General features: G+C 60.5%; 1 protein-coding gene across 2 annotated transcripts; it reads right to left on the minus strand.

The window, feature by feature from the left end:
* Positions 1–8: 8 nt before the first annotated feature.
* On the minus strand, positions 9–12,268 carry LOC121082215 (natural resistance-associated macrophage protein 2-like). Of its 2 annotated transcripts, XM_040581566.1 has the most exons (7): positions 12,144–12,268; positions 11,609–11,728; positions 11,263–11,412; positions 10,302–10,375; positions 9,955–10,108; positions 5,902–5,955; positions 9–217 (listed from the first exon to the last, which is right to left on the minus strand). In XM_040581566.1, the coding sequence occupies exons 2-7, from the start codon at positions 11,642–11,644 to the stop codon at positions 140–142; spliced, it is 546 nt and encodes a 181-aa protein (XP_040437500.1). In that variant the 5' UTR covers positions 11,645–11,728; positions 12,144–12,268; the 3' UTR covers positions 9–139. The 2 variants fall into 2 exon arrangements, with proteins under 2 accessions (XP_040437500.1, XP_040437501.1); XM_040581567.1 differs by lacking the exon at positions 5,902–5,955.
* Between the last annotated feature and the right edge of the window lie 242 nt (positions 12,269–12,510).

Here is a 12,510-nt window from a genome sequence, read left to right on the forward strand (position 1 = left end):
GAAAATCCCGGGCTCTGCTCACGCTCCCGAACCGCGTGGCTGGTCCCGCGCTCAGCTGGAGCAATGGAGGGGGGGTCCCTGCGGCACCGGGAGGATCCCACCGGAGCCGGCTCCATCCCTGCGGCCGCAGCAGCCGGAATCATCGGGCGACGGGCGCGTCGGCGTCCACGTTGTTGAGGAGGAAAAGTTCGGGATGGGCGGCAAATCCCAGGTGGCGCTGGAAGAGGCGAAGGACACGAGTTAGAGCTGGGAAAAGCCGGAGCCGGGCGGGTTTAACGAGGAGCTGAGGTTTAACGAAGCCCGAGCCGAGCAGGATTAACGAAGCCCAAGCTGAGCTCCCCGGCCCCATCCCACTCCCCGGCACTTTTCCACCTGCGGGACCCGAAGCTTTGGCGTTTCCCGGTTTTCCATCCTTTGGCTGTGGCGCCGCGGCAGCGTTAAAGCAACTTTTCCACGCGATGGTGAAATAAATCAGTATTTCAGCTCGCCCGAAAGCGGGGGAAGGGGTTAACGGCGCTTAATTAATCCACAGGGAGCATCCCCATCACCACAACACCAGCTTGTGCCACGCCTTCGTTAATTAGGGGTTATTAAGCAGACAGAGCTCGATGCAGCACAATTATTTCTATTTATTAATGAATCAACCCCCTGGAAGGGCTCCATCCAGGGCGACGCTCCAGAATAGCCGCGCGTTCCGCGGAGCTTCCCCTCCGTTCGTTTCAATTAATTCCCTTCTTAATGCGAATTAGATTTCGGGTGCAGACGAGCCCGACCTGATGACACGGGTTGGTTAATTAAAGAGAACGAGGTGGTCGTCCGTCTCCTGGGGACATCCCGCTGCGATTCCAGGTGGCGGAGCAAGGACTTACGGCGTTCCTCACCGGAGAGACACCGGCACCGCCGGGCTCGTGCCTCCCGGAGCATCGCGGCTTCCGAATTCCTGCCATCACCACCAGCCACGCCAGGAGAAGGACCCGGAGCACCCGCAGCGCCCAGCTCCTTCCCACGGGAGCGGGAACCAACGGTGATTTCTGGTCCTGAATTTCCGAAGCTGGAAGGAGGCAGGAGGCACTTTCCCGGAATATTTTTGGAGCACGAGGGACATCGAGCTCATCCCTCCGACCTCCCACAGCTTTCTAAAATAAAAAGCTCCGCACCGACGCGTGGCGCTGCTGCGGCTAAAGGAAAAGCTCTGGGGAAATCCAGAAAAAAAGGTTTTATTTCCAGGATAGGGAATAGTTTGGCCAAGGAGGAAACAGCAGCCACGCAGCACCGGGGTGGAAAAGCTGGTGACGAGCCAGCGGTGCAGGATGCGTGCGCCGGGTCGGAGCCGTCGGGCATCTCCTCGGCGGGTACCGGCAGCGACGCGAGCGGCGCCCCCCGAAAACAGACCCCGGGAGCCAGGTGCGAAAAGTCTCATTGTCCGGCTTTTAATTGCAACGGTCGTTTGTACAGAGGGGTTCGAGGGCAGATCCGGGGCGGGGAGGGAAAAATAAATCCAGCGCCACGAGGAGCGGAGGGATGAGAACTGGATCCCAGGGGCAGAGGAAGGAGAACTGATCCAAGGGGCAGAGGAAGGAGAACTGGATCCCAAAGGCAGAGGGACGAGAACTGGATACCAGGGGCAGAGGGATAAGAACTGGATCCCAAGGGGCAGAGGGATGAGAACTGGATCCCAAGGGGCAGAGGGATGAGGACTGGATCCCAAGGGGCAGAGGGATGAGGACTGGATCCGAAGGGCAGAGGGATGAGGACTGGATCCCAGGGGCAGAGGAAGGAGAACTGGATCCCAGGGGCAGAGGAAGAACTGGATCCCAGGGGCAGAGGAAGGAGAACTGGATCCCAAGGGGCAGAGGGATGAGAACTGGATCCCAATGGGCAGAGGAAGGAGAACTGGATCCCAGGGGCAGAGGGATGAGAACTGGATCCCAGGGGCAGAGGGCTGAGAACTGGATCCCAGGGGCAGAGGAAGGAGAACTGGATCCCAGGGGCAGAGGGATGAGAACTGGATCCCAGGGGCAGAGGAAGGAGAACTGGATCCCAAGGGCAGAGGGATGAGAACTGGATCCCAGGGGCAGAGGGATGAGAACTGGATCCCAGGGGCAGAGGAAGGAGAACTGGATCCCAGGGGCAGAGGGGTGAGAACTGGATCCTAGGGGCAGAGGGGTGAGAACTGGATCCCAGGGGCAGAGGAAGGAGAACTGGATCCAAAGGGCAGAGGGGTGAGAACTGGATCCCAAGGGCAGAGGGATGAGAACTGGATCCCAGGGGCAGAGGGCTGAGAACTGGATCCCAGGGGCAGAGGGGTGAGAACTGGATCCCAGGGGCAGAGGGGTGAGAACTGGATCCCAGGGGCAGAGGAAGGAGAACTGGATCCAAAGGGCAGAGGGATGAGAACTGGATCCCAAGGGCAGAGGGATGAGAACTGGATCCCAGAGGCAGAGGGCTGAGAACTGGATCCCAGGGGCAGAGGAAGGAGAACTGGATCCCAGGGGCAGAGGGATGAGAACTGGATCCCAGGGGCAGAGGAAGGAGAACTGGATCCAAAGGGCAGAGGGATGAGAACTGGATCCGAAGGGCAGAGGGATGAGAACTGGATCCAAAGGACAGAGGGATGAGAACTGGATCCGAAGGGCAGAGGGATGAGAACTGGATCCCAGGGGCAGAGGGATGAGAACTGGATCCCAAGGGCAGAGGAAGGAGAACTGGATCCCAGGGGCAGGAGAACTGGATCCCAGGGGCAGAGGGATGAGAACTGGATCCCAGAGGCAGAGGAATGAGAACTGGATCCCAGAGGCAGAGGGATGAGAACTGGATCCCAGGGGCAGGAGAACTGGATCCGAAGGGCAGAGGGATGAGAACTGGATCCCAGGGGCAGAGGGCTGAGAACTGGATCCCAGGGGCAGAGGAAGGAGAACTGGATCCCAGGGGCAGAGGGATGAGAACTGGATCCCAGGGGCAGAGGAAGGAGAACTGGATCCCAAGGGCAGAGGGATGAGAACTGGATCCCAGGGGCAGAGGGATGAGAACTGGATCCCAGGGGCAGAGGAAGGAGAACTGGATCCCAGGGGCAGAGGAAGGAGAACTGGATCCAAAGGGCAGAGGGGTGAGAACTGGATCCCAAGGGCAGAGGGATGAGAACTGGATCCCAGGGGCAGAGGGGTGAGAACTGGATCCCAGGGGCAGAGGGGTGAGAACTGGATCCCAGGGGCAGAGGGGTGAGAACTGGATCCCAGGGGCAGAGGAAGGAGAACTGGATCCAAAGGGCAGAGGGATGAGAACTGGATCCCAAGGGCAGAGGGATGAGAACTGGATCCCAGGGGCAGAGGGCTGAGAACTGGATCCCAGGGGCAGAGGAAGGAGAACTGGATCCCAGGGGCAGAGGGATGAGAACTGGATCCCAGGGGCAGAGGAAGGAGAACTGGATCCAAAGGGCAGAGGGATGAGAACTGGATCCGAAGGGCAGAGGGATGAGAACTGGATCCAAAGGACAGAGGGATGAGAACTGGATCCCATGGGCAGAGGGATGAGAACTGGATCCCAGGGGCAGAGGGATGAGAACTGGATCCCAAGGGCAGAGGAAGGAGAACTGGATCCCAGGGGCAGGAGAACTGGATCCCAGGGGCAGAGGGATGAGAACTGGATCCCAGAGGCAGAGGAATGAGAACTGGATCCCAGAGGCAGAGGGATGAGAACTGGATCCCAGGGGCAGGAGAACTGGATCCGAAGGGCAGAGGGATGAGAACTGGATCCCAGGGGCAGGAGAACTGGATCCGAAGGGCAGAGCGATGAGAACTGGATCCCAGGGGCAGGAGAACTGGATCCGGAGGCGCTGCCCCCCCCAGAGGTGTCACCACGGCCGAGCAGCCGGGATCCCCTCCGGCACCTCCAATCCCAAATCTCAGCACCGGGAAGATCGGTGGGATCGGTCCAGCGGGATCCCCCAGCATTTCCCACTGGCCGCGCACGCGCCGGCTTTTTCCACACGGGAACAGGTGTAAAACCTGGGAGCGTCGCGCGGGCGGCTCCGCCCCGCGGGAATTGTTGCGTTTGATCGTTTGGGGCCCAGGGCTGCTGGGTGGGGGTGGGCGCTGCAGCCCGCGGGGGGTGGGCGAGCCGAGCTCAGCTGCTTGCGAAGGGCGGGAATCGCCCCACGGATCCTGCCCGGCATTAAACCGGAATTTTTCTGCCGAACTTTCTGAGTTTTGTCACCTGCACCTGGGTGGGCACGAGGGAATTCCCAAGAAATCCCCCCGCCCCCCCAGCGAAGCCCGGAGCCTGCGGATCGTCCCTCTCCCGGGCTCCCAATGCCGCAGGGAGAGCGACTCGCTGCCCGGCGCGGCCCCACCGCGGAGGACGGTGATGGATTTCCCGGGAAAACCTCGTGAACGATGAGGCTGGAGCCCACTAAGGACCCCCGGCTCTCCCACCCCAACCCCCGGCCCGGGCGCTGCGCCGGAGGGGGACTGCGATGCACCAACGGGAGCGGAGCCCGATCCGGCGCCGGCACAGCCGGTGCTGAGCCCCCGCTGCGGGCATGAACCAGCTGGGCTCGGTCCGGGAATCCACTGGGAATCTCCCGGCCATCCCACCCCGATCCACAAACCCAGTTTGGTGCGTCAAACCCCTTGGCGGAGCCGCGGCTGAGCGCGCCCCGGGCGGCTCCAAGAGGGGGAACCTGGGACCCCCCGGCCCAGCCCCCAACACCCCGGTTCTCGTCACCCGAAAAGCGCCGCGGGACCCCCGACACCCACCGGGGCCGGGAGAAGCGTCGGACCTTTTTTAATGGCAGCAGCAAAACGTACCGGTGGCTACATCAGTCGCCTTCCAGGTGAAGGCATCTCCCAGAGAGATAATTAAAACTCATTAAGGGCTAACGAGGAGGGCCACGAGGTTTTGTAGTGAATTTAAAAGATCGGTAAATAAAAACGATCCCCCAGGAGAAGCCTCTTGGCATTTCCCGGCCATCCCGAGCCACGCGCTGCGGGGGGTGTGGGAAGCAAAGTGTTTCCGTGAATCACATAAAATGCGAATAAATCCAGAAATCCATAAATACCCACGAACATCGCGCCCCGTTTCCTTTGCTGAGCACCAAAATCACGGGCCGGGGCTGGGGGGGGGCGGGTACAGGACCCAAAGGACGATCCTGCCGCTGCGGTGTTGCGGCTTCGCATCTCCCTCGTGGAGGGGGGGGGGGGCGGGGATCCACGCGGAATCGCGAGGATTTTCAAGTAAAAAAAATGAAAAAATGAGATGAGGCACGGCGGCGGCAGGGGAGGGAGGGCTGGATGTAGTGTCGCCGCGCCGTGCCGGAGCAGCGTTGGGAATTCCCTAGCTTATTTTTCCGGATTTTCCAGTTTAAGCAACCGAGGAGCAACTACCCGGAACAACTACCTGGAGCAACTACCCAGAGCAACTACCCAAAGCAACTACCCGGAGCAACTACCCGGAGCAACTACCCGGAGCCTCAGTGTTTTTGCTACGTGGATGAAATCGCGGAGGGATGGAGCATCCCGGTTTTAGTGTAAAGACGGGAGGAAGCTGGAGGCGGAGGCCACCCGGGACACGGAGCTTCTCCGTGCCGCTTCCCTCCGCATCCCTATCTGGAAAACGGGAAAGGCATCGCCCCCCCACCCCCCCCACCCCCCACTCCCCCCCCTGCGGCGTGGTTCGAGGTGCTCAGCAAAGCAAACGGCCGCGTTGGACCATCGCAGCAGCGAGACCCTTCCCCAAAATGTACATCCCAGGGGTTGTCGGTTTTGGTTTTTTTCCCGGTTTTCCAGGCGCGTGTCCCAGGGGAGCGCCCCGGCTCCGAGGGCTACTCGCTGAGTACGGCCGCCGCCGCTACTTAGCGGAGTGGGACGGTGACTCCTCCGTCAGCAGGGTCCGGGTGACGCTTACCGTTTTCCCGCAGGCCAGGCAGGAGGCTCCCAGGGCGACCAGGCACAGCCAGCTCTGCAAGCAGGAACAGGCGCCCAGATCAGGGATCCCGCGGGATCGCGCAGGGAGACGGGGAGGGGTGATCCACCGAGGGGGGAGGGGGGCGCCCGGTGGGGGAGGGATTGGCAGGGTGGTGGCACCTCAGGAGTCCTGGGTGACCACGCGGTGGTTGGTGACAAGTGGCGGTCCCTCAGGGTCTGTACTGGGACCAGTATGGCTGAACAGCTTTACTGGGGACACAGGGGATGGAGTGCGCCCGTGGGATGTTTGTGGAGGGGGGGGGGGTACCCTGGGGGAAGGGGACTGAGACTGGTGACCAGTGGCGGTCCCTCAGGGTCTGTACTGGGACCAGTATGGCTGAACAGCTTTACTGGGGACACAGGGGATGGAGTGTGCCCGCGGGATGTTTGCGGAGAGGGGGGTGGTACCCTGGGGGAAGGGGACTGAGACTGGTGACAAGTGGGGGGTCCCTCCCGGTCCATACTGGGACCAGTATGGCTGAACAGCTTTACTGGGGACACAGGGGATGGAGTGCACCCGCGGGATGTTTGTGGATCACACGGAGCTGGGGGGGGTGGGGTGGTACTGAGACTGGTGACCAGTGGGGGTCCCTCATGGTCCATACTGGGACCAGTATGGCTGAAGTTTTGCTGGGGACATGGGTGGGGGGATGGACTGCGCCCGTAGGACATTTGTGGATGACACGGAGCTGGGGGGCTGGTACTGAGACTGGTGACCAGTGGGGGTCCCTCCTGGTCCATACTGGGACCAGTATGGCTGAACAGCTTTACTGGGGACACAGGGGGATGGAGTGCGCCCGCGGGATGTTTGCGGAGGGGGGGGTGGTACCCTGGGGGAAGGGGACTGAGACTGGTGACCAGTGGGGGTCCCTCAGGGTCTGTACTGGGACCAGTATGGCTGAACAGCTTTACTGGGGACACAGGGGATGGAGTGCGCCCGCGGGATGTTTGTGGATCACACGGAGCTGGGAGGGTGGGGTGGTACTGAGACTGGTGACCAGTGGGGGTCCCTCATGGTCCATACTGGGACCAGTATGGCTGAACAGCTTTACTGGGGACACAGGGGATGGAGTGCGCCCGCGGGATGTTTGTGGATCACACGGAGCTGGGGGGGTGGGGTGGTACCGAGACTGGTGACCAGTGGGGGTCCCTCCTGGTCCATACTGGGACCAGTATGGCTGAACAGCTTTACTGAGGACACAGGGGATGGAGTGCGCCCGCGGGATGTTTGCGGAGGGGGGGGTGGGTACCCTGGGGGAAGGGGACTGAGACTGGTGACCAGTGGGGGTCCCTCAGGGTCTGTACTGGGACCAGTATGGCTGAACAGCTTTACTGGGGACACAGGGGATGGAGTGCGCCCGCGGGATGTTTGTGGATCACACGGAGCTGGGGGGGGGGGGCAGTACCGAGACTGGTGACCAGTGGGGGTCCCTCATGGTCCATACTGGGACCAGTATGGCTGAACAGCTTTACTGGGGACACAGGGGATGGAGTGCGCCCGCGGGATGTTTGCGGAGGGGGGGGTGGTACCCTGGGGGAAGGGGACTGAGACTGGTGACAAGTGGGGGGTTCCTCATGGCCCCTACTGGGACCAGTATGGCTGAACAGCTTTACTGGGGACACAGGGGATGGAGTGCACCCGCGGGATGTTTGTGGATCACATGGAGCAGGGGGGGGGGGGGGGGGGGGGCAGTACCAAGACTGGTGACCAGTGGGGGTCCCTCATGGTCCATACTGGGACCAGTATGGCTGAAGCTTTGCTGGGGACATGGATGGGGGGATGGACTGCGCCCGTAGGACATTTGTGGATGACACGGAGCTGGGGGGGTGGTACTGAGACTGGTGACCAGTGGGGGTCCCTCCTGGTCCGTACTGGGACCAGTATGGCTGAACAGCTTTACTGGGGACACAGGGGATGGAGTGCACCCGCGGGATGTTTGTGGAGGAGGGGGGTGGTACCCTGCGGGAAGGGGACTGAGACTGGTGACCAGTGGAGATCTCTCAGGGTCTGTACTGGGACCAGTATGGCTGAACAGCTTTACTGGGGACACAGGGGATGGAGTGTGCCTGTGGGATGTTTGCGGATGACATGGAGCTGGGGGGGGGTGGTACCCTGGGGGGAAGGGGACCATCCAGGGGGACCACGAGAGGCCGGGGGGCGTCATGTGCCAGGTGCAAGGTCCTGCACTGGGGTGGGGGGACCCCCAGGGCGGGCACCAGCCAAGCGACGATGGATCACCGCCCTGCGGAGAAGGACCTGGGGGTGACCCCGGCAGCGGGTGCTGGCCACCCAGAAAGCCAACTGTCCCCTGGGGCGCATCGCCGGGGGTGAGGGAGGGGGCTCTGCCCCGCTGAGACCCCCCCTGCAGCGCTGCCTCCCCCTCTGGGCGCCCCCGGCAGAAGGACGGGGACCTGCTGGAGCTGGTCCAGAGGCCACAGGGATGCTCGGAGGGCTGGAGCCCCCCAGCTGTGAGGGGAGCTGGGGGGGGTTCAGCCTGGAGAAGGCACCGGGGAGACCTTCTGGAGGCTTCCAGCGCCTGAAGGGGCTGGCAAGAAAGCTGGGGAGGGGCTTCTTATGGGGGTAGGGGGTGCCAGGGCAAGGGGGGTGGCTTTAAACTGCAAGAGGGGAGATTTAGAGCAGCTGTTGGAAGAAATTCTTTACCGTGGGGGCGGCGAGGCGCTGGCACTGGGGAGCTGTGGGTGCCCCAGCCCTGGAAGGGTCCAAGGCCAGGTTGGACGGGGCTGGGAGCACCCTGGGCTGGTGGGGGGGGGGGGTGTCCCCCTGGCAGGGGGTTGGAACTGGGTGGTCTTTAAGGTCCCTTCCAACCCAAACCCTTCCATGACTCCACGCTCATCCCACCCCTGGCAATACGCGGGCACGGCCAGAGGAACCTGCGTTATTCCGGGGTCTCCGTCAACCTTTCACCTGCTGCCACGTTAAATCGAGGCGGTTTTGGGGAAGAGCGAGCGAGGGAGGGTCAGAACCGCAGGGGAAGGGCTGCGTGGGTGGGCAGGCACGGGACAAAACCGCTTCCCACGCAAATGCGGCCACAAAAGCCTCAACTTCCACATCTGACCCTGCTGGTGAGTCCCAGGGCTCTGAAACTCAACGGTCTTGGTAGAACATCAAGACAGTTCTTGGTAAAACATCAAGACAGTTCTTGGTAGAACATCAAGAACTGTCGGTCTTGATAGAACATCAAGAACTGCCTGTCTTGATAGAACATCAAGAACTGCCTGTCTTGATAGAACATCAAGAACTGCCAGTCTTGATAGAACATCAAGAACTGCCGGTCTTGATAGAACATCAAGAACTGCCTGTCTTGATAGAACATCAAGAACTGCCTGTCTTGATAGAACATCAAGAACTGCCTGTCTTGATAGAACATCAAGAACTGTCGGTCTTGATAGAACATCAAGAACTGCCGGTCTTGATAGAACATCAAGAACTGCCGGTCTTGATAGAACATCAAGAACTGCCGGTCTTGATAGAACATCAAGAACTGCCGGTCTTGATAGAACATCAAGAACTGCCGGTCTTGATAGAACATCAAGAACTGTCGGTCTTGATAGAACATCAAGAACTGTCGGTCTTGATAGAACATCAAGAACTGCCGGTCTTGATAGAACATCAAGAACTGCCGGTCTTGATAGAACATCAAGAACTGCCGGTCTTGATAGAACATCAAGAACTGCCGGTCTTGATAGAACATCAAGAACTGCCTGTCTTGATAGAACATCAAGAACTGTCGGTCTTGATAGAACAAGAACTGTCGGTCTTGATAGAACATCAAGAACTGCCTGTCTTGATAGAACATCAAGAACTGTCAGTCTTGACAGAACATCAAGAACTGCCGGTCTTGATAGAACATCAAGAACTGTCGGTCTTGATAGAACATCAAGAACTGTCGGTCTTGATAGAAGAACAAGAAAAACCCCAAAATTCCTCCGGCTCATCCCACCTGCCGGGAGCCTGGGCATGACCCGGACTTACCAGATAGGCCACGAAGGACAGGTAGACCACGCTGAGAACCGCAGCGCCCACATACAGAGCCATGTGGTTCAAGGACATGACGTAGGCCACCACGAAGTACATGTTGATGCTGCAGATCAGGAGGATCAGGAGGCCACCGCCGACCTTCCAGAACCTACCAGTTAAACCAGAGCGGAACGGGGTGAGGCGGAGGGACTCTAGGTCCTCCTAGACCTAGATGGTCCCCCCCCTAGATGGGGGGGAGATGCTCTAGGTCCAGGTGAGGAGGCGAGGAGAGGACTGAAACACGCGCCCCGAGGCGAGCCACGTGCCGTCTCCTCCTCAGAAGCGATTCCCTTGGCACTTACAATCCGTTGGCAAAATCGTTCATGACGCTGGGCAGGCTGGTGAACGTCAGGACTGGGATGAGGGCGAACGGCAGCTGGAAGAAGCAGGAAAAAAAAAAAAAAAAAGTGGGAATCGCTGCGATGGTACGGGCAGGGAGGGACACCCGAGGCTCGTTCACACCCACCGCCCTGCCCCAAAGCTGCTCGTAAAATGAGTCCAAGTTTTCCCCCTGGAAATTTCGGAATTTCTGAAATTGCCAGAGGAATTCTGAAATTTCCAAAAGGAATTTTGGAGCCCGGCTGATCCTCTCCACCCCCCACAGCCCATCAGCGTTTCCCGACAGCAACTCGCTCCACTCAGCTGCTCCTGCAAACCCCGAGAATCACAGAATCGCTGAGGTTGGAAAAGACCCTGAAGACCATCAGGTCCAACCGCTCGTCCCCACGGAATCGTTGAGGTTGGGAAAGACCCTGAAGACCATCAGGTCCAACCGCTCGTCCCCACGGAATTGCTGAGGTTGGGAAAGACCCTGAAGACCATCAGGTCCAACCGCTCGTCCCCACGGAATCGCTGAGGTTGGAAAAGACCCTGAAGACCACCAAGTCCAACCGCTCGTCCCCACGGAATCGTTGAGGTTGGGAAAGACCCTGAAGACCATCAGGTCCAACCGCTTGTCCCCATGGAATCGCTGAGGTTGGGAAAGACCCTGAAGACCATCAGGTCCAACCGCTCGTCCCCACGGAATCGCTGAGGTTGGGAAAGACCCTGAAGACCATCAGGTCCAACCGCTCGTCCCCACGGAATTGCTGAGGTTGGGAAAGACCCTGAAGACCATCAGGTCCAACCGCTCACCCCAGGTTGCCCAGCCCACGCTAAACCCTGCCCCCAAGGATCCTTGGAGTCTTGGGCACCAGAAGCTGAAATATCCAGCGCCAGGTCCTTTTCCTGGGATCTGCCCCCCCACCGGGTGCTGCTGCTCACCTGGAGGCTCATGAGAACATTCAGGAAGTCGTTCATGCCCGTCAGGTGCTCGACGTCCTGGAAGATGGCGACGAAGAGGGTGGGAGTGATGGCGATCGAGCGGGTCAGCAGCACCCGGGCAAAGCGGGACCACCGCAGGTTCAGGAAGCCCTGCCGGAAAAATCCCGAGGAGCTGCCGGGTGGGCACAGCCGGGAGGCTCCCGGGGGCTCGGGGCAGGATTGGAAACCTCAGGGAGTTTTATGGAGCGAGAGCCGCGCGTCCGAGGAAGGGGAATCATCAGGAGGAGCTTTGAAGGCTGGGGAATATGGGAAGAGGGACGCGGGCGGCCGCTGAAGCGCTAATTACCTCCATAACGAACTGCCCCGAGTATGTCCCCGTCATCGTGGAGCTCTGGCCGGCCGCCAGGATGCCGATGGCCCAGATGTAGAGCGCGGCGGGGCCGAAGTAACAGCCCAGAACGACGCCCTGCCGGAGAGTCACCGTGTCACCCCGCGGGGAAAGGGGACAGCGGGCGAATCCCCTCGTCACCGGCTCCGTCACGGGCACCGAGTGGGGAAGGGAGGGAATAATCCATTGGGAAGGAGAGGGACAAGCACCCCCCCGCGTCGGCAGCGGTTCAGGCAGCACCTCCCGGGCTGCAGCTTCAACCGAGCAGGTTCGGGATGGAGGGATGGAAAATCTTTGTCCTGACCAAGCTGCTAAAAAGGGGGAGCAGCCAACGGGGGGGGTCTGGGGTCAGCTCCGATGCACCCCCCCTTAGCAAAGGGCTAATTCTGCTCAGCTTAAGGATCCCCGGGGATCTCCAGCGGGTTTTGGCGATCCTTTCACGGGTCGCCGCCTTCCCCACTCGCCGCTGGCCCAAACGAAGCAGCTCACTCACCCCCTTGTAGATATCCACCTGCAGCGTCTGGTTGTCACTGGGGAAGAGCGAGGAGTGGGGGCTGCTGGCGTTCCTGCAGACGTCGCTCTGCAACGGCAGCGAGGGGCAGGGGGGTGGGTTTGCTCAGTGAGGACGAGCGGAAAAGGCTGCCCGGGGGGCAACCGGTGGGTGCTGGGGGTCCCAGGGTGCTGGCAGCCTTTCAGACTGGTTTAAATGGAAATCGCCAGCACCCCTAGGCTTTTTTCCCCCCACTTTAGGCAGAGAATATCCTGAGCCAGGGGCAGGGGCAAGGCCCGGAGCTGCCCCTCTGCCCACTCAGCCCAGTTCTGCCCACCCAGCCCAGTACTGCCCACCCGGCCCCAGTTCT

The sequence above is a fragment of the Falco naumanni genome, unplaced genomic scaffold, assembly GCF_017639655.2.
Source record: "Falco naumanni isolate bFalNau1 unplaced genomic scaffold, bFalNau1.pat scaffold_444_arrow_pat_ctg1, whole genome shotgun sequence".
NCBI lineage: Eukaryota > Metazoa > Chordata > Aves > Falconiformes > Falconidae > Falco > Falco naumanni.